This window comes from Ranitomeya imitator, chromosome 1, assembly GCF_032444005.1.
Source record: "Ranitomeya imitator isolate aRanImi1 chromosome 1, aRanImi1.pri, whole genome shotgun sequence".
Lineage (NCBI taxonomy): Eukaryota > Metazoa > Chordata > Amphibia > Anura > Dendrobatidae > Ranitomeya > Ranitomeya imitator.
The window spans coordinates 725,846,623-725,867,714 of NC_091282.1; the positions used below are offsets into that span (position 1 = coordinate 725,846,623).

General features: G+C 44.8%; 1 protein-coding gene across 1 annotated transcript in view; it reads left to right on the forward strand.

The window, feature by feature from the left end:
- The window catches only part of LTK (leukocyte receptor tyrosine kinase), a 347,686-nt gene that overhangs the window by 182,559 nt on the left and 144,035 nt on the right, over nucleotides 1-21,092 (forward strand). Inside the window, exon 3 of the mRNA XM_069732538.1 lies at nucleotides 7,636-7,788. Within this exon, the coding sequence (XP_069588639.1) occupies nucleotides 7,636-7,788 (153 nt within the window). The remainder of the gene's footprint in view (nucleotides 1-7,635; nucleotides 7,789-21,092) is intronic.

The following is a 21,092-nucleotide window of genomic DNA, read 5'->3' on the forward strand; positions in this document are numbered from 1 at the left end:
AGGTCAGTAGACCTAATAACGCCTGCATTTGCTGTAGGGTTACCTTTTTAACTTCGCGGAAGCCTTTCAACATTTGCAGGGTTTTTTGTATTTTATCCTCTGGTAAGCGGAACACCATCATGTTGGTATCTATTTCAATGCCCAGAAAGGGCAATACATTACATGGACCCTCCGTTTTCTCCGGTGACAATGGCACGCCGAATTTGAGTGAGATAGATTTGAATTTTTCTAGTAGATCGGAGCAGAGTTTAGAATTTCTGGGGCCGACGAACAGGAAATCGTCGAGGTAGTGAATTAGGGATTTACTGCCCGTCTCGTACCGAACTACCCAATCTAGGAAGGTGCTGAACAGCTCGAAATAGTGACATGAGATGGAACATCCCATCGGGAGGCACATGTCGAAGTAATAGTATTGGTCCACTTTGCAGCCCAGAAGGTGGAAACATTCGGGGTGTACGGGTAGTAAACGGAATGCCGATTCAATGTCGGATTTGGCTAGCAGGGCGCCGGTCCCGGCTGCCCGCACTAATTTTACCGCCTTATCAAAAGACGCGTATGAGACAGAAGCTTCTTCTGGGGAAATTGCGTCGTTAACCGAATCGCCCTTTGGGTGGGATAAATGATGGATTAGGCGGTATTTACCGGGTTCCTTTTTTGGTATAATGCCTAACGGAGATATTTTAATGTTTTTGAAGGGGAGCGACGTAAAGGGGCCTGCTACCCTACCCAATTCTACCTCCTTTCCAATTTTTTGCCTAAGAATTTTGGGGAATTCGCGAGCTGATTTAAGGTTATCGGATAGGGTTGGCGTTCTTGTTAGCCTAAGCTTCCAGGTGTCCGCCGAGAATGAAAGAGAAAGTTCTCGGCCGGACACCTGGATTTAACCCCTGTAGGAGTGGCCGTAGGACCCCTCCCCTCTAGTGCCCACTGGCCGGCTGGGGGTCTTCTTATTAGTGCATCACTAGGGGGGAGTGATGCTAGGGGGGAACTGGCACAGACAACCTTTACGTGCAGCCCTCTCTGTGTGCTCCCCAGTCAGAGACGCGTACCTTATTCAGTACCGCGTCTGCCAGAAAAGGTCTAAAAATATGATAATAAAAAGACATACAACTCACGCAAAACAGTATCAAAATAAACAGGAGAAAACTTACAGAAATTATCTAACTGGTAGTTGCTTTCTGCTCCATGAGGGGGGGTGAATGGAGTTGGTGGAACACATCAGCTTCTCAGGCTGCCCTCACATGTGAACACAATTCTCTGTCTGCAGCCTAAATTTATATTATCCAAAACAATAGCCTAAAAATAAGGCACTTCCAAATTTCAACAAATATCAAACAATAGAACCAAAGCGGAAGCTTAGATGCCAATAAAAAACTAAATTTTATTAATAGTACAATTAAAAATTCTATTAGAGTCCAATTACAGTCAATGGAGATACATGAGACAGAATTATACTGTCTGCTGAGGAAAATACATATAATACCTGATATAAATCATATGATCCCAAATAAATACATATAAAACCCACATGAATCAATAAGGCATGAGTGTTACACAGTACATCTATATATAAAGGCCATAAGTGTGCCATAAAAGGAGAAATGCCTAAGGGATATGAGCTGGATTAATATGCCTACGAGAGCAATGGCTGCTGACAAATGTCACGGATACCAAGGGTTAAATCAAATGTATGTTGGCAGACAAAGCTAGCCTAACACATAAGGTATATGAACCTAAAAGATCCCTGAATGATACGACTGTATCTATTCACATAGTAGCCAATAAACTGATATGGGAACTTTTGGTTCTTTTCTGTGCTTTTAATTTATCTACACTACAGTTAAAAAGTTTAGGGTCACCCAGACAATTTTGTGTTTTCCATGAAAACTCATACTTCTATTAATCAAATGAGTTGCCAAATGAATTGAAAATCTAGTCCAGACATTGGCAAGGTTCGAAAAAAAGATTTTTATTTGGAATAATTTTCTCCTTCAAACTTTGCTTTTGTCAGAGAATGTTCCCTTTGCAGCAATTACAGCATTGCAGACCTTTGGCATTCTAGCAGATAATTTGCTGAGGTAATCTGGAGAAATTTCACCCCATGCTTCCAGAAGCCCCCTCCCCCCCCCCCCCCACAAGTTGGTTTGGCTTGATGCGCACTTTTGCGTACCATATGGTCAAGCTGCTCCTACAGCAGCTCAGTGGGGTTGAGATCTGGTGACTGCGCTGGCCTCTCCATTACAGATAGAATACCAGCTGCCTGCTTCTTCCCTAAATAGTTCTCGCATAATTTGGAGGTGTGTTTTGTGTCATTATCCTGTTGTAGGATGAAATTGGCTCCAATCAAGCGCTGTCCACAGGGTATGGCATGGCGTTGCAAAATGGAGTGATAACCTTCCTTATTCAAAAGCCCTTTTACCTTGTACAAATCTCCCACTTTACCAGCAACAAAGCAACCCAAGACCATCACATTACCTCCACCATGCTTGACAGATGGTGTCTGGCACTCTTCCAGCATCTTTTCAGTTGGTCTGTCTTCAGTCTTACAAATGTGCTTCGGTGTGATCCAAACACCTCAAACTTGGATTTGTCTGTCCATAACACTTTTTTTTCCAATCTTCCTCTGTCCAATGTCTGTGTTCTTTTGCCCATAATAATCTTTTCCTTTTATTAGCCAGTCTCAGATATGGTGTTTTCTTTGCCACTCTGCCCTAAAGGCCAGCATCCCAGAGTTCCCTCTTCACTGTAGATGTTGACTCTGCCGTTTTACGTGTACTATTTAATGAAGCTGCCAGTTGAGGACCTGTGAGGCATCGATTTCTCAAACAACAGACTCTAATGTACTTGTCCTGTTGCTCAGTTGTGTAGCAGGGCCTCCCACTTCTCTTTCTACTCTGGTTAGAACCCGTTTGTACTCTCCTCTGAAGGGAGTAGTACACACCGTTGTAGGAAATCTTCAGTTTCTTGGCAATTTCTTGCATGGAATAGCCTTCATTTCTAAGAACAGGAATAGACTGTCGAGTTTAACATGAAAGTTCTTTTTTACTGGCCATTTTGAAAGTTTAATAAAACCAACAAATGTAATGCTCCAGATTCTCAATTAGCTCAATGGAAGGTCAGGTTTATAAGTTCTCTAATCAGCCAAACTGTTTTCAGCTGTGCTAATGGAGTACCCACCCCCCATGTAGGGCAATGGGGTACTCAGTACCAGGTCCTTCGGTTCTCAGTGGGGATGTCACGGTGGCTGACCCGGTCCGTTGCCCTAGGGGATGTTCGTTGAAAATGAGGGAAAGGTCTTTAAAGGGATAATGTTCGTGACGCCACCTGTGGTATTCGGTCAGGGTGACCGACACTGCTTAGGAGTCCGCTGGGGTGATGTTATGGCAGCTAGTTGGTATACCTTCCCACAGGGGAACTGTATCCCCAGGGCTTCCCAGAGTGTAGATGGTGGATGCTGGATGATGTAAGGCGCAGTGAATAACGAGGACACAAGGTTGCAGTCTCTTTACCTTTACTGAAGGCTTCAGCATCCACAATCCAGAGCACCAGATCACAGGGCAGGCAGAGTCCGGCCGGTCTGAAGGCAAATCCAGAGTCCCCTTATCCAGGTGGAATTCACTAGCCTTCCTCTAGCGCCTGAGTGTTGTAGTTCCTCCCTGCTGAGCAACTCTGTGAGGTACTCACAACTATCATAGGTGTTAAGTCTCTTTCTCTCTGTCCCCCTGACGGATAGGACAAACCCGTATGACTGGTGGCCTGAGGCTTTTTATAGGGACCCTAGAGACGCCCCGGCCCCCACAAGTTGCCACCGTGCTTTCTGGGTATATGGTCGGGCAGCCAATGTGGAATCAACTGTCCTGCCAGTCTCTGAAGTAAAGCATAGAGATCCTTACTCCCTCTGTGTTCTGGCTACCGATACTGCGCTTCAGAAGGAGGCAGCCTGCTTCTAGCTGGTCTCCCGCTGATATTCCTCTCCTTTTGCTATGACTTCGTTTCTCACTCACTGCAACACAATTCCTTTCAATGTCTCTTTCTTGGGATGCTGCCGCATGGGATGCAGGCGCAGCTCCGTGTACCCTCGCCTTCTGCAGACCGCAGTCTGGAGCTGGCTGGAACCCACTCCAACCAGCCTCTGCCAAACTCGGTCGGGGCTGACTGACTAACTTCCTAACCAACCCACCAGTTTTACCCAAGTGTGAGGAGTGCCCTAGTAGATAGAAGCATGGCTCCCCCTGGTGGACTGGAGTGTGAAGTGTGTATTGTGGTTGTGATACCTGGACAGAAGATCTCCTTCATTGCCTTCAGACGTAACATCACTCCCCCTGGTGGAAGAATAACATTACTGCAACGACCAGGACTCTGGGGCGCTGCACTAACATACTTGCACAAGGGTTTTCAAGGGTATTCTAACCATCCATTAGCCTTCTTACACAGTTAGCAAACAAAAAGTACAATAAGAACACTGGAGTGATGGTTGTTGGAAATGGGCCTCTATACACCTATGAAGATATTGCATTACAAACCAGACGTTTGCATCTAGAATAGTCATTTACCACAATAACAATGTATAGAGTATATTTCTGAATCATTTAATGTTAGCTTCATTGGAAAAAACTGTGCTTTTATTTAAAAAATAATGTCATTTCTAAATGACCCTAAACTTTTGAACGGTAGTGTGTATGATATTATGAACTATAATACAATAGTAGAAAAATTCCTTTTTGAGGAATATACAATGCCTGTTTTAGAATGGTTTCCAATAATCAAGAATACATTTATGCACAATCCCTAAATGAAATAATACTGTTTACTGAAATGATAATGAAAAATACATTCAAGAGAATATAAAAATTACAAGCTAGCAAAAGATGCATAATATATCAAAAGATATTATGAATAGCTAACAAGACAATATATCAAAAGATGTAGTGAAGCAATAAACATGTACTATACTCATCCTCCATATCTCGGGACGTCCCAGCAGGGTAGGGCAGATTGATGAGTAGACTTTCCATTATGAATTTTCTTTTGCGCTCCATTGTTCTTACTCTAGGTTTTTTACTTTTTAAACTTTACGCCATCCCCCAAGTGTTGTTGATTCCTCTGCTTAGACAGTGGACTGATCTTATCAGTGTGAGATGATCCTGAGCTCAGCACCTTGGGATGTCTTTGTCCTTGGAAGTGTCTCTATACAGTACATTTCACTCTTTTGTATCTCTGTTTCAAAAAGCTAAAGAAAAGCTGAAACCAAGAAAATTGAAATGGAAGAATCAAACCAACCAAGCTATTAAATTAACCCTTTCCAATGCAGTTGCTTACGGAGACACCATAATGTAGCATGTGAAGTCCATTAATTTACTCCTGTCCAGATTTATGATGACTTCATGTTCTGTCATACACTGTCCTTGGTGTTATGAAAGGTAATTCAGTACCACAATGGACATAGAGGTCAGCGCACATACAGTGACCTGGCAATAACCCAAAAAACAAGAACGAGCTCTGAGACGTGGGAACTCTGTTGACCGCAATCCCTAATCCTCTCAAACCACACTAAAGGCAGCCGTGGATTGCGCCTAACGCTCCCTATGCAACTCGGCACGGCCTGAGAAACTAGCTAGCCTGAAGATAGAAAATAAGCCTACCTTGCCTCAGAGAAATATCCCCAAAGGAAAAGGCAGCCCCCCACATATAATGACTGTGAGTTAAGATGAAAAGACAAACGTAGAGATGAAATAGATTAAGCAAAGCGAGGCCCAAGTTTCTGAACAGAGCGAGGATAGGAAAGGTAACTTTGCGGTCAACACAAAACCCTACAAAAACCACGCAAAGGGGGCAAAAAGACCCTCCGTACCGAACTAACGGCACGGAGGTACACCCTCTGCGTCCCAGAGCTTCCAGCAAGCAGGAAAAAACAAATAGACAAGCTGGACAGAAAAAAACAGCAAAAAAATAGCAAAGAATAACTTAGCTATGCAGAGCAGCAGGCCACAGGAACGATCCAGGAGGAGACAGGTCCAATACTAGAACATTGAATGGAGGCCAGGATCAAAGCACTAGGTGGAGTTAAATAGAGCAGCACCTAACGACTTCACCATATCACCTGAGGAAGGAAACTCAGAAGCCGCAGTACCACTTTCCTCCACCAACGGAAGCTCACAGAGAGAATCAGCAGAAGTACCACTTGTGACCACAAGAGGGAGCTCTGCCACAGAATTCACAACACCTTGGCTTACATGTGTGCATGATCCCTGATGACTAGTGACCCTTTTATATAGGCTTGTCCACAGTTTGATCAGTTATGAGTGTTGAGGGAGGATCTGTAGTGACCCTTCACGGTTGACTGAGTGATTTTCAAATTGATCCACAGGGTGTTACCGGCAACTGAAAATGAGCAGACAGAGACGAATGTCTCTGTTTGGGGGGATCGAGCAGATCTCTAAGCCCCGTATGTTGTGTCGCACTTTTCATAATCTTAACAAGTTACACTTCAACCAATCAACATAAGAACACGCTCACAGTTCTTAACCTATAAGAATGCAAGAACAGCCTGCACGTCAAGGTCTCGTAGAACAATACACCTTCACTGTCATATCTTGTTCGGGCTGGAATAATCAAGGTCTCATAACAACTATGAACTTTATCCTAGTAATAAAAATTTATCTCAAAACAGCAAGATGGAGTCGAAAAGCACAAAATGAAGCCTGCTTTTATTTTTCTTAGTTTAACCCTTCACATGAGTACGATGAAGTTGATAATCATGGCAAGTCATAATGTGAATCAGTTATCTGTATGGCTCCCACGTGCTTGTATGTACTCCCAACAAAGTCTAGGTATTCCTCCAATCCTCCCAAACCTGTCCAGGGCATTAGTGGCTCCTTGGACAGCGGAGCTACTTAGAGGCATTGAATGCACATAATGTCCCAAAAGTTCTTCATTTCATTCAGGTCTGGGAACACAAGGGCCAGCCATTGACATCAATGTCTTCATCATCTAGGAGCTGTCTACACACTCTGGTCACATAAGGTCCTGCACCAGTCCATTGCATCAGTATAAAATCTGACAATGGATCTGAGGTTTTCATCCTGGTATTAACCGGAAGACTCTCCAAGGACCTGCCTACCCAGACTCACCACTAAACCATCTGGTTGGATGATATGGAAAGCAGCATAACGTTCATTACATCTTCTCCAGACTCTTTTACATCTGTCACATTTGCTCAGCATGAACCTGCTCTCATCTGGCAGCACCAATCGTGGACCTGCCAATTTTGGTGTCCCTGGTAAATGCTAGTTAAACAGTATGGTGTGCTACAGAGATCCAAGGTCCCACTACTGATCCATCATGTCACTCTCATGAAGTCTGTTTATGAAAGCTTGGTGGGAAACATGCCCACCAGTCATTTTGTAGGGCTCTTGTGCATGCACCACAACCGCGGCTCGCGCATGCATCACCGATGACGTCTCCGACCTCATTAACCTCCTTATCGGAAATAAATGACACCGGATTACTCTGTGAAATGTTCATTTAGTTATTAAAACAATACACATTTCTGAATTTCATAACTGAAAGTTACTAATTTTTTCCTCTGATCTGTTAATTTCTGTCACTCAGATTTCTTTCCTTTTCATATCACAGGTGGATCCTGCGATTTTGAAACACATTGTCCTTGGACATCATCTACAAGTACGGATGGAAAACCACACTGGGTGCAAATGGTCGTCAGGGAATTAACACCACAGCAACAGACCCGTCTATCAGAGAACAATCCAACGGCCAGAAACCTTGATGGTGGGCAAGAATATGATTATTTTTTTTAGATATTTTTTTTGCATTTCAAAATGTTATTGAGATTTAGATTTTCATTTTTTTCTTTTTTTTCTGTTTTCAATTGATTTTCCTTGTCGAATTATGAGAACCATGAGTCTGCACAAGTTGGTTGCCAAGAATATAATGCATGATAATGTAGGAGACAGCAAGTGCATCTTCACCCTGCTAAAATATTCAGACGGGGTGAAATATATTTATTGCATCGTTGTGTATAAGCAAAAAGGAGAAGGCTTGTCAGTAAAAGAAAATGATTACTGATTACAAAATCTCATTTCTTGTACTGAATTTCTCCTAAACTCAATCAATGGGGGAGGGATAGGAAATAAATGTGTAATATCTGAAGTTCAGTTGCTGGGATCCCCAACGATCCCAAGAACAGGGATCACATTGTCCATTGACTCTCCATTCATTTCTATGGGCTAACAGAATGGCTGTATCACATAGAGATTGCACACCACCACCCCATTCCCTCTTTGGGCCCCCCGCACTTGTTTTCACTGAGGAGCCAAGTAGTTGCACCTCCAGTAATCATACATTTATGACTTCCCCTGTAGGCCAAATTTGGGCAAATTACAGCCTATAGGTCATATCTGAACCTTTTGGAAGAGGAAAGCACATAAAGAGATAATGTGTGCAGGATAGAAGCTGTACTGATATACAGAATGAGCTGATGAAGACAGCAGCACTCTGCACACAAACAGACCTCACACCCAGCCTTTATTACATAGAAGGACACTCCCAAAAAATCTGAAACTTGGATCTAAGTGCAAATTGTGTATCAGATGGTCTAAAAATAAAGGAATTATAATTAAAATGGAAACGACTGAACTGTAGTGCAATTTTTTGGGATTGTAGGTTTTCCACCCCGGCTAGGTGTTGCTTAAAGGTTTTGTTACGCTATGGTATTCAAGAAGTGGAAAAGAACAGTGGCAGCCATGGTTAGAGACAGCCAAAAGGCAAGCAAACAACGAATGTGATAAGCTGTGGCTGTGTGATCTAGGGCACAGTGTGCACCTGTGTAGATGCGTAGAGATGCAGGTCAGTGGCACAAACTGCACTGCACGCTGTGCGAGCTTGTCTGCTCGCGCTCCTTAGAGCAGTCCCACACGTCCAGATAATTCCAGGAACCGGAAAAATCGGTACCGGAATTATCCGTGTCTGTGTGCCCGTGCGTTTCTGTGGCGCATCAGTGTGGCACACGTGCGGCACACGTGTGCCGCCCGTGTGCCCACTGGGTACCACACCACCGTGCTGGGTACCACACGCACCAGCATCTGGTGCTGAAGCCGCCATTGATATCTTCCCTGCAGCAGCGTTTGCTGTAGAGAATATATGAATATTCCTTTTTTTTTTTTTAAGTTTCTCGTGTTTAAAATAAAGCTCCATGTCCCCAATCCCCTCGCACCCCTTATGTTAGTGGTTACCTTTAGTTCGTAAACTGTCATAGTGTTTCAATCTATAACCTTAATTCCTTTTGTCCCTGTAATCCAAGATAACAACACAATTTGCTGCAATGAACGTCAACTCAAGAGTCAGCGTTCAAGGCTCATATGAACAACTAGATGTTGGCCCAATTCTAACGCATCGAGTATTCTAGAATATGTATGTATGTATATAGCAGCCACATAGTATATAGCAGAGGTCACGTAGTATATAGCAAATACTAAGTGGCCTGTGCTATATACTATGTGGCTGCTATATACATACCTACATATTGTAGAATACCCGATGTGTTAATATAGGCCACGCAGTATATAACAGTGGCCACGCAGTATATAACACAGCCCAAACAGTATATAACACAGCCCACGTACTATATAACACAGCCCACGCAGTATATAGCAGCCACGCAGTATATAACACAGGTGACGTAGTGTATAACACAGGCCACGCAGTATATAACACAGAGAACGTAGTATATAGCACAGCCCACGCAGTATATCACACAGCCCATGGAGTATATAACAGCCCACGGAGTATATAACACAGCCCACGTACTATATAACACAGCCCACGTACTATATAACACAGCCCACACAGTATATAGCAGCCACGCAGTATATAACACAGGCGACGCAGTATATATGTTGTGAATTCTGTGGCAGAGCTCCCTCCTGTGGTCACAAGTGGTACTTCGGCTGGTTCTCTCTGTGAGCTTCCGTTGGTGGAGGAAAGTGGTACTGCGGCTTCTGAGTTTCCTTCCTCAGGTGATGTGGTGAAGTCGTTAGTAACATAGTAACATAGTAACATAGTTAGTAAGGCCGAAAAAAGACATTTGTCCATCCAGTTCAGCCTATATTCCATCATAATAAATCCCCAGATCTACGTCCACGTTAGGTGCTGCTCTATTTAACTCCGCCTAGTGCTTTGATCCGGGCCTCCAGTCAATGTTCTAGTATTGGACCTGTTTCCTCCTGGATCGTTCCTGTGGCCTGCTGCTCTGCATAGCTAAGTTCCTCTTTGCTATTTGTTTGCTGTTTTTTTCTGTCCAGCTTGTCTATTTGTTTTTTTCTGCTTGCTGGAAGCTCTGGGACGCAGAGGGTGTACCTCCGTGCCGTTAGTTCGGTACGGAGGGTCTTTTTGCCCCCTTTGCGTGGTTTTTGTAGGGTTTTGTGTTGACCGCAAAGTTACCTTTCCTATCCTCGCTCTGTTCAGAAAGTTGGGCCTCACTTTGCTAAATCTATTTCATCTCTACGTTTGTCTTTTCATCTTAACTCACAGTCATTATATGTGGGGGCTGCCTTTTCCTTTGGGGTATTTCTCTGAGGCAAGGTAGGCTTATTTTCTATCTTTAGGCTAGCTAGTTTCTCAGGCCGTGCCGAGTTGCATAGGGAGCGTTAGGCGCAATCCACGGCTGCCTTTAGTGTGGTTGGAGAGGATTAGGGATTGCGGTCAACAGAGTTCCCACGTCTCAGAGCTCGTTCTTGTTTTTTGGGTTATTGCCAGGTCACTGTATGTGCGCTGACCTCTATGTCCATTGTGGTACTGAATTACCTTTCATAACAGTACTGGAGGCCAAAAGTACTAATGATTCCCAATAGAGGGAAAAAAGACGTTCTGAGACCATTTTTTTTTTCTTTGCACTGTGTTTTGCCTTTTTTTTCCCCTAGACATTTGGGTGGTTCAGGACACAGGTGTAGCAATGGACATTAAAGGTCTGTCTTCATGTGTGGATCAGCTCACGGCAAGAGTACAAAGTATTTAAGACTTTGTGGTTCAGAATTCTATGTTAGAACCGAGAATTCCTATTCCTGATTTGTTTTTTGGAGATAGAACTAAATTTCTGAGTTTCAAAAATAATTGTAAACTATTTCTGGCTTTGAAACCTCGCTCCTCTGGTGACCCAGTTCAACAAGTTAGGATCATTATTTCTTTTTTGTGTGGCGACCCTCAGGACTGGGCATTTTCTCTTGCGTCAGGAGATCCTGCATTAAGTAATATCGATGCATTTTTCCTGGCGCTCGGATTGCTGTACGATGAGCCTAATTCTGTGGATCAGGCAGAGAAGAATTTGCTGGCTCTGTGTCAGGGTCAGGATGAAATAGAGGTATATTGTCAGAAAATTAGAAAGTGGTCCGTACTCACTCAGTGGAATGAAGGTGCGCTCGCAGCTATTTTCAGAAAAGGTCTCTCTGAAGCCCTTAAGGATGTCATGGTGGGATTTCCTATGCCTGCTGGTCTGAATGAGTCTATGTCTTTGGCCATTCAGATCGGTCGACGCTTGCGCGAGCGTAAATCTGTGCACCATTTGGCGGTATTACCTGAGCTTAAACCTGAGCCTATGCAGTGCGATAGGACTTTGACCAGAGTTGAACGGCAAGAACACAGACGTCTGAATGGGCTGTGTTTCTACTGTGGTGATTCCACTCATGCTATCTCTGATTGTCCTAAGCGCACTAAGCGGTTCGCTAGGTCTGCCACCATTGGTACGGTACAGTCAAAATTTCTTCTGTCTGTTACCTTGATCTGCTCTTTGTCATCGTATTCTGTCATGGCATTTGTGGACTCAGGCGCTGCTCTGAATTTGATGGACTTGGAGTATGCTAGGCGTTGTGGGTTTTTCTTGGAGCCCTTGCAGTGTCCTATTCCATTGAGAGGAATTGATGCTATGCCTTTGGCCAAGAATAAGCCTCAGTACTGGACCCAGCTGACCATGTGCATGGCTCCTGCACATCAGGAGGTTATTCGCTTTCTGGTGTTGCATAATCTGCATGATGTGGTCGTGTTGGGGTTGCCATGGTTACAAGTCCATAATCCAGTATTAGATTGGAAATCCATGTCTGTGTCCAGCTGGGGTTGTCAGGGGGTACATGGTGATGTCCCATTTCTGACTATTTCGTCATCCACCCCTTCTGAGGTTCCTGAGTTCTTGTCTGATTACCGGGATTTATTTGATGAGCCCAAGTCCGATACCCTACCTCCGCATAGGGATTGTGATTGTGCTATCGATTTGATTCCTGGTAGTAAATTCCCAAAAGGTTGACTGTTTAATTTATCTGTGCCTGAGCACGCCGCTATGCGGAGTTATGTGAAGGAGTCTTTGGAGAAGGGGCATATTCGCCCGTCATCGTCGCCATTAGGAGCAGGGTTCTTTTTTGTAGCCAAGAAGGATGGTTCACTGAAACCTTGTATAGATTACCGCCTTCTAAATAAGATCACGGTTAAATTTCAGTACCCCTTGCCATTGTTATCTGATTTGTTTGCTCGGATTAAGGGGACTAGTTGGTTCACCAAGATAGATCTTCGTGGTGCGTATAATCTTGTGTGTATTAAGCGAGGCGATGAGTGGAAAACTGCATTTAATACGCCTGAGGGCCATTTTGAGTATCTAGTAATGCCATTCGGACTTGCCAATGCTCCATCAGTGTTTCAGTCCTTTATGCATGACATCTTCCGAGAGTACCTGGATAAATTCCTGATTGTGTACTTAGATGACATTTTGATCTTCTCGGATGATTGGGAGTCTCATGTGAAGCAGGTCAGAACGGTGTTTCAGGTCCTGCGTGCTAATTCTTGGTTTGTGAAGGGATCAATGTGTCTCTTTGGTGTTCAGAAGGTTTCATTTTTGGGGTTCATCTTTTCCCCTTCTACTATCGAGATGGACCCTGTTAAGGTCCAAGCCATCCATAATTGGACTCAGCCGACATCTCTGAAAAGTCTGCAAAAGTTCCTGGGCTTTGCTAATTTTTATCGTCGCTTAATCTGCAATTTTTCTAGTATTGCTAAACCATTGACCGATTTGACCAAGAAAGGTGCTGATTTGGTCAATTGGTCTTCTGCTGCGGTGGAAGCTTTTCAAGAGTTGAAGCGTCGTTTTTCTTCTGCCCCTGTGTTGTGTCAACCAGATGTTTCGCTTCCGTTCCAGGTCGAGGTTGATGCTTCTGAGATTGGAGCAGGGGCTGTTTTGTCGCAGAGAAGTTCTGATTGCTCGGTGATGAAACCATGCGACTTCTTTTCCAGGAAGTTTTCGCCTGCTGAGCAAAATTATGATGTGGGCAATCGAGAGTTGCTGGCCATGAAGTGGGCATTCGAGGAGTGGCGTCATTGGCTTGAAGGAGCTAAGCATCGCGTGGTGGTCTTGACTGATCATAAGAACTTGACTTATCTCGAGTCCGCCAAGCGGTTGAATCCTAGACAAGCTCGTTGGTCGTTGTTTTTTGCCCGTTTTGACTTTGTGATTTCATACCTTCCGGGCTCTAAAAATGTGAAGGCGGATGCTCTGTCTAGGAGTTTTGTGCCCGATTCTCCGGGTGTATCTGAGCCGGAGGGTATCCTCAAAGAGGGAGTAATTGTGTCTGCCATCTCCCCTGATTTGCGGCGGGTGCTGCAAAAATTTCAGGCTAATAAACCTGATCGTTGCCCAGCGGAGAAACTGTTTGTCCCTGATAGGTGGACAAATAAAGTTATCTCTGAGGTTCATTGTTCGGTGTTGGCTGGTCATCCTGGAATCTTTGGTACCAGAGAGTTAGTGGCTAGATCCTTTTGGTGGCCATCTCTGTCGCGGGATGTGCGTACTTTTGTGCAGTCCTGTGGGATTTGTGCTCGGGCTAAGCCCTGCTGTTCTCGTGCCAGTGGGTTGCTTTTGCCCTTGCCGGTCCCGAAGAGGCCTTGGACACATATCTCTATGGATTTTATTTCAGATCTTCCCGTCTCTCAAAAGATGTCAGTCATTTGGGTGGTCTGTGATCGCTTCTCTAAGATGGTCCATTTGGTACCCTTGTCTAAATTGCCTTCCTCCTCTGATTTGGTGCCATTGTTTTTCCAGCATGTGGTTCGTTTACATGGCATTCCAGAGAATATCGTTTCTGACAGAGGTTCCCAGTTTGTTTCGAGGTTTTGGCGAGCCTTTTGTGGTAGGATGGGCACTGACTTGTCTTTTTCCTCGGCTTTCCATCCTCAGACTAATGGCCAGACCGAACGAACCAATCAGACCTTGGAAACATATCTGAGATGCTTTGTTTCTGCTGATCAGGATGACTGGGTGTCCTTTTTGCCTTTGGCTGAGTTCGCCCTTAATAATCGGGCCAGCTCGGCTACCTTGGTTTCACCGTTTTTCTGCAACTCTGGGTTCCATCCTCGTTTCTCTTCAGGGCAGGTTGAGTCTTCGGACTGTCCTGGTGTGGATACTGTGGTGGACAGGTTGCAGCAGATTTGGACTCATGTAGTGGACAATTTGACTTTGTCCCAGGAGAAGGCTCAACGTTTCGCTAATCGCAGACGCTGTGTGGGTCCCCGACTTCGGGTTGGGGACTTGGTTTGGTTATCTTCTCGTCATATTCCTATGAAGGTTTCCTCTGCTAAGTTTAAACCTCGTTTTATTGGTCCGTATAGGATTTCTGAGGTTCTTAATCCTGTGTCTTTTCGTCTGACCCTTCCAGATTCTTTTTCCATACATAACGTATTCCATAGGTCATTGTTGCGGAGATACGTGGCACCTATGGTTCCATCTGTTGATCCTCCTGCCCCGGTTTTGGTGGAGGGGGAGTTGGAGTATATTGTGGAGAAGATTTTGGATTCTCGTGTTTCAAGGCGGAAACTCCAGTATCTGGTTAAGTGAAAGAGTTATGCTCAGGAAGATAATTCCTGGGTCTTTGCCTCTGATGTCCATGCTCCCGATCTTGTTCGTGCCTTTCATATGGCTCATCCTGGTCGTCCTGGGAGCTCTGGTGAGGGTTCGGTGACCCCTCCTCAAGGGGGGGGGTACTGTTGTGAATTCTGTGGCAGAGCTCCCTCCTGTGGTCACAAGTGGTACTTCGGCTGGTTCTCTCTGTGAGCTTCCGTTGGTGGAGGAAAGTGGTACTGCGGCTTCTGAGTTTCCTTCCTCAGGTGATGTGGTGAAGTCGTTAGGTGCTGCTCTATTTAACTCCACCTAGTGCTTTGATCCTGGCCTCCAGTCAATGTTCTAGTATTGGACCTGTTTCCTCCTGGATCGTTCCTGTGGCCTGCTGCTCTGCATAGCTAAGTTCCTCTTTGCTATTTGTTTGCTGTTTTTTTTCTGTCCAGCTTGTCTATTTGTTTTTTTCTGCTTGCTGGAAGCTCTGGGACGCAGAGGGTGTACCTCCGTGCCATTAGTTCGATACGGAGGGTCTTTTTGTCCCCTTTGCATGGTTTTTGTAGGGTTTTGTGTTGACCGCAAAGTTACCTTTCCTATCCTCGCTCTGTTCAGAAAGTTGGGCCTCACTTTGCTAAATCTATTTCATCTCTACGTTTGTCTTTTCATCTTAACTCACAGTCATTATATGTGGGGGCTGCCTTTTCCTTTGGGGTATTTCTCTGAGGCAAGGTAGGCTTATTTTCTATCTTTAGGCTAGCTAGTTTCTCAGGCCGTGCCGAGTTGCATAGGGAGCGTTAGGCGCAATCCACGGCTGCCTTTAGTGTGGTTGGAGAGGATTAGGGATTGCGGTCAACAGAGTTCCCACGTCTCAGAGCTCGTTCTTGTTTTTTGGGTTATTGCCAGGTCACTGTATGTGCGCTGACCTCTATGTCCATTGTGGTACTGAATTACCTTTCATAACAATATAGCACAGCCCACGTAACATATAACACAGGGCACGTAGTATAGTAGTATATAGCACAGTCCACGGAGTATATCACACAGCCCATGGAGTATATAACACTGCCCATGTAGTATATAGCAGCCACGCGGTATATAACACTGCCCACACAGTATTTAGCAGTGTGGGCACCATATCCCTGTTAAAAAAAAATAATTAAAATAAAAAATAGTTATATACTCACCCCCTAGGATCCAGCGAAACTCTGGCGATGCGCGCGGCTGCCGCAATCTTCCGTTCCCAGGATGCATTGCGAAATTACCCAGATGACTTAGCAGTCTCGCATTTCGCAATGCATCTCTGGGAACGGAAGATGGCGGCCGGCGCGAGCGCATTGTCGGACGACGGAAAGTGAGAATAGCAGGTTTTTTTTTTAATTATTATTTTTAACATTACATCTTTTTACTATTGATGCTGCATAGGCAGAATCAATAGTAAAAACGTTGGGGACACACAGAGTTAATAGCAGCGGTAACGGAGTGCAGTACCGCTGGCATTAACCCTGTGTGAGCGGTAACTGGAGGGGATTACAGAGCGGGCGCCGGGCACTGACTGAAGGGGAGTAGGGGAGGGACTAATCGGACTGTGTCCATCGCTGATTGGTTGCGGAAGCCATGACAGGCAGCTGGCGAGACCAATCAGTGACGCGGGATTTCCGTTACGGAAGTTGCCGACAGAAAGACGGAAGTACCCCTTAGACAATTATATATATAGACTAGATGGTGTCCTGATTCTAACGCATCGGGAATTTTAGAATATGCATGTCCACGTAGTATATTGCACAGCCACGTAGTATATTGCACAGACACGTAGTATATTGCCCAGCCACGTAGTATATTGCCCAGCCACGTAGTATATTGCCCAGGCACGTAGTATATTTCCCAGCCACGCAGTATATTGTCCAGCCACGTAGTATATTGCCCAGTGACATAGTATATTGCACAGCCACGTAGTATATTGCCCAGCCACGTAGTATATTGCCCTGTGACGTAGTATATTGCACAGCCACGTAGTATATTGGCCAGTTACGTAGTATATTGCCCAGTCACTTAGTATATTGCCCAGCCACGAAGTATATTGCCCAGTTATGTAGTATATTGCCTAGTGACATAGTATATTGCGCAGCCACGTAGTATATTGGCCAGTTACGTAGTATATTGCCCAGTCACGTAGTATATTGCGCAGCCACATAGTATATTGCCCAGTTACATAGTATATTGCCCAGTCACGTAGTATATTGCCCAGCCACGTAGTATATTGCCCATTTACGTAGTATATTGCCCAGTGACGTAGTATATCGCACAGCGACGTAGTATACAGCACAGAGCCACGTAGTATATTGGCCAGTTACGTAGTATATTGCCCAGTCACGTAGTATATTGCGCAGCCACATAGTATATTGCCCAGTTACGTAGTATATTGCCCAGTGACGTAGTATATCGCACAGTGACGTAGTATACAGCACAGAGCCACGTAGTATATTGCCCAGTTACGTAGTATATTGCCCAGTCACGTAGTATATTGCGCAGCCACGTAGTATATTGCCGAGTTACGTAGTATATTGCCCAGCCACGTAGTATATTGCCCAGTTACATAGTATATTGCCTAGTGACGTAGTATATTGCGCAGCCACGTAGTATATTGCCCAGCCACGTAGTATATTGCCCAGTTACGTAGTATATTGCCCAGTCACGTAGTATATTGCGCAGCCACGTAGTATATTGCCCAGGCACGTAGTATATTTCCCAGCCACGCAGTATATTGTCCAGCCACGTAGTATATTGCCCAGTGACATAGTATATTGCACAGCCACGTAGTATATTGCCCAGCCACGTAGTATATTGCCCTGTGACGTAGTATATTGCACAGCCACGTAGTATATTGGCCAGTTACGTAGTATATTGCCCAGTCACTTAGTATATTGCCCAGCCACGAAGTATATTGCCCAGTTATGTAGTATATTGCCTAGTGACATAGTATATTGCGCAGCCACGTAGTATATTGGCCAGTTACGTAGTATATTGCCCAGTCACGTAGTATATTGCGCAGCCACATAGTATATTGCCCAGTTACATAGTATATTGCCCAGTCACGTAGTATATTGCCCAGCCACGTAGTATATTGCCCATTTACGTAGTATATTGCCCAGTGACGTAGTATATCGCACAGCGACGTAGTATACAGCACAGAGCCACGTAGTATATTGGCCAGTTACGTAGTATATTGCCCAGTCACGTAGTATATTGCGCAGCCACATAGTATATTGCCCAGTTACGTAGTATATTGCCCAGTGACGTAGTATATCGCACAGTGACGTAGTATACAGCACAGAGCCACGTAGTATATTGCCCAGTTACGTAGTATATTGCCCAGTCACGTAGTATATTGCGCAGCCACGTAGTATATTGCCGAGTTACGTAGTATATTGCCCAGCCACGTAGTATATTGCCCAGTTACATAGTATATTGCCTAGTGACGTAGTATATTGCGCAGCCACGTAGTATATTGCCCAGCCACGTAGTATATTGCCCAGTTACGTAGTATATTGCCCAGTCACGTAGTATATTGCGCAGCCACGTAGTATATTGCCGAGTTACGTAGTATATTGCCCAGCCACGTAGTATATTGCCCAGTGACGTAGTATATCGCACAGTGACGTAGTATACAGCACAGAGCCACGTAGTATATTGACCAGTTACGTAGTATATTGCCCAGTCACGTAGTATATTGCGCAGCCACGTAGTATATTGCCGAGTTACGTAGTATATTGCCCAGCCACGTAGTATATTGCCCAGTTACATAGTATATTGCCCAAGTCACGTAGTATATTGCGCAGCCACGTAGTATATTGCCCAGTTACATAGTATATTGCCCAGTCACGTAGTATATTGCCCAGTCACGTAGTATATTGCCCAGTTACGTAGTATATTGCCCAGTCACGTAGTATATCGCACAGCGACGTAGTATACAGCACAGAGCCAGGTAGTACATTGGCCAGTTACATAGTATATTGCCCAGTCACGTAGTATATTGCGCAGCCACGTAGTATATTGCCTAGTTACGTAGTATATTGCCCAGTGACGTAGTATATCGCACAGCGACGTAGTATACAGCACAGAGCCACGTAGTATATTGCCCAGTTACATAGTATATTGCCCAGTCACGTAGTATATTGGGCAGCCACGTAGTATATTGCCCAGTTACGTAGTATATTGCCCAGCCACATAGTATATTGCCCAGCCACGTAGTATATTGCCCAGTGATGTAGTATATCGCACAGCGACGTAGTATACAGCACAGAGCCACGTAGTATATTGGCCTGTAACGTAGTATATTGCCCAGTGATGTAGTATATTGCCGAATGACGTAGTATACAGCACAGAGCCACGTAGTATATTGGCCAGTAACGTAGTATATTGCCCAGTGACGTAGTATATTGCCGAGTGACGTAGTATACAGCACAGAGCCACGTAGTATATTGCCCAGCTACGTAGTATATTGCCCAGCCAGGTTTGTCACAGGTGAAAAAATAAAAAATAAACATATACTCACCTTTCCGAAGGCCCCTTGTAGTCTACGGCAGCCTGCGGTCCCAGGGTTGGTATCAGAGTGCAGGACCTGTGATGACGTCGCGGTCACATGACCGTTACATCATGGCAGGTCTTTCTAGCGCAGACACGCAGGGCCTGTGAAGACGTCGCGGTCACATGACCGTGACGTCATGGCAGGTCCTTGTCGCGCAGGGCCTGTGATGAAGTCGCAGTCACATGACCGTGACATCATGGCAGGTCCTTCTGCCATACCATCTTTGCCACCGGAAACTGCAGCGGAAGATGGCGGCCGGAGGGAGCGACTACGGAGGGTGAGTATAGCAGGTTTATTTTTTTTTAAATTATTTTTAACATTACATTTTTTACTATTGATGCCGCATAGGCAGCGTCAATAGTAAAAAGTTGGGGACACACAGGGTTAATAGCAGCGGTAACGGAGTGCGTTACCCGCGGCATAACGCGGTCCGTTACCGCCGGCATTAACACTGTGTTAGCGGTGACCGGAGGGGAGTATGCGGGCGACAGGCACTGACTGCGGGGAGTAAGGAGCGGCCATTTTCTTCTGGACTGTGCCCGTCGCTGATTGGTCGCGGCAGCCATGACAGGCAGCTGGCAAGACCAATCAGCGAATGAATAACCGTGACAGAAAGACAGACAAAAGGACAGACGGAAGTGACCCTTAGACAATTATATAGTAGATAGTCTGTGTTTCTTGACCAACCAAAGAAAAACACATACATTCAAAAGTCAACATAAATATCTTAGTCCATGCCTCCTGGCCTACTGAAAATAGTCGTCTGGATAATTAAAGATTAAATGCTGTGTCGTCACACTCTCCCTGCAGCTATCTCTATCGCTTAGGAGGAGAGTAGGGAGCATCATCTTTGATGAAATTATAACATTTTTGCAGAGCAATCGGGTAGATAAAGGCTTTATAGACACTCTGCAGCAGCAAAATAGTTAAAAATGTCAGATATCTCTGATCTTCAAACAGTTCATGTCTTAGGCTGTGTGCACACGTTGCTGTTTTTTCGTGTTTTTTCCGTGTTATTTCCCGATAAAAACGCTATAAAACCGCAAAAAAACAGCATACAATAAGCATCCCATAATTTAGAATGAATTCCGCATGTTTTGTGCACATGATGCGTTTTTTCCGCAAAAAAAACGCATTGCGGTAAAAAACGCAGCATGTTCATTAATTTTGCAGTTTTTTTGCAGATTTCCCACTACAAAATGCATTGGGAAATGTCCGGAAAAAAACGCATAAAAAACGCAGCAAAAACGCAGCAAAACGCGGCATAAACGCATGCAGATTTCTTGCAGAAAATTTCAGGTTTTTCTCAGGAATTTTCTGCGAGAAATCCTGAACGTGTGCACATAGCCTAAAGCTTTTCCTATAGAGAGCATCTGGGGCGATAACTGCTACCCCTGCTTTTTACATTCTGGGCTTAAAGGGCTGATCCCACGTTGATTGTTCAGGAGTACACCACGTCCCAGCCAACGGTCACACAGAGTCCAAAGTTTCAAAATCTTTTATTCTGTTCTCCTCACTGAAGGCAGTCGATTGGTCAGGGACTCATCTGAAGAACATTTTTTCCCTGTTCTAATGGAAGCATCCAATAGAGATCTGAGCGAGGAAGTTCTGGGGAGGGAACTCAGC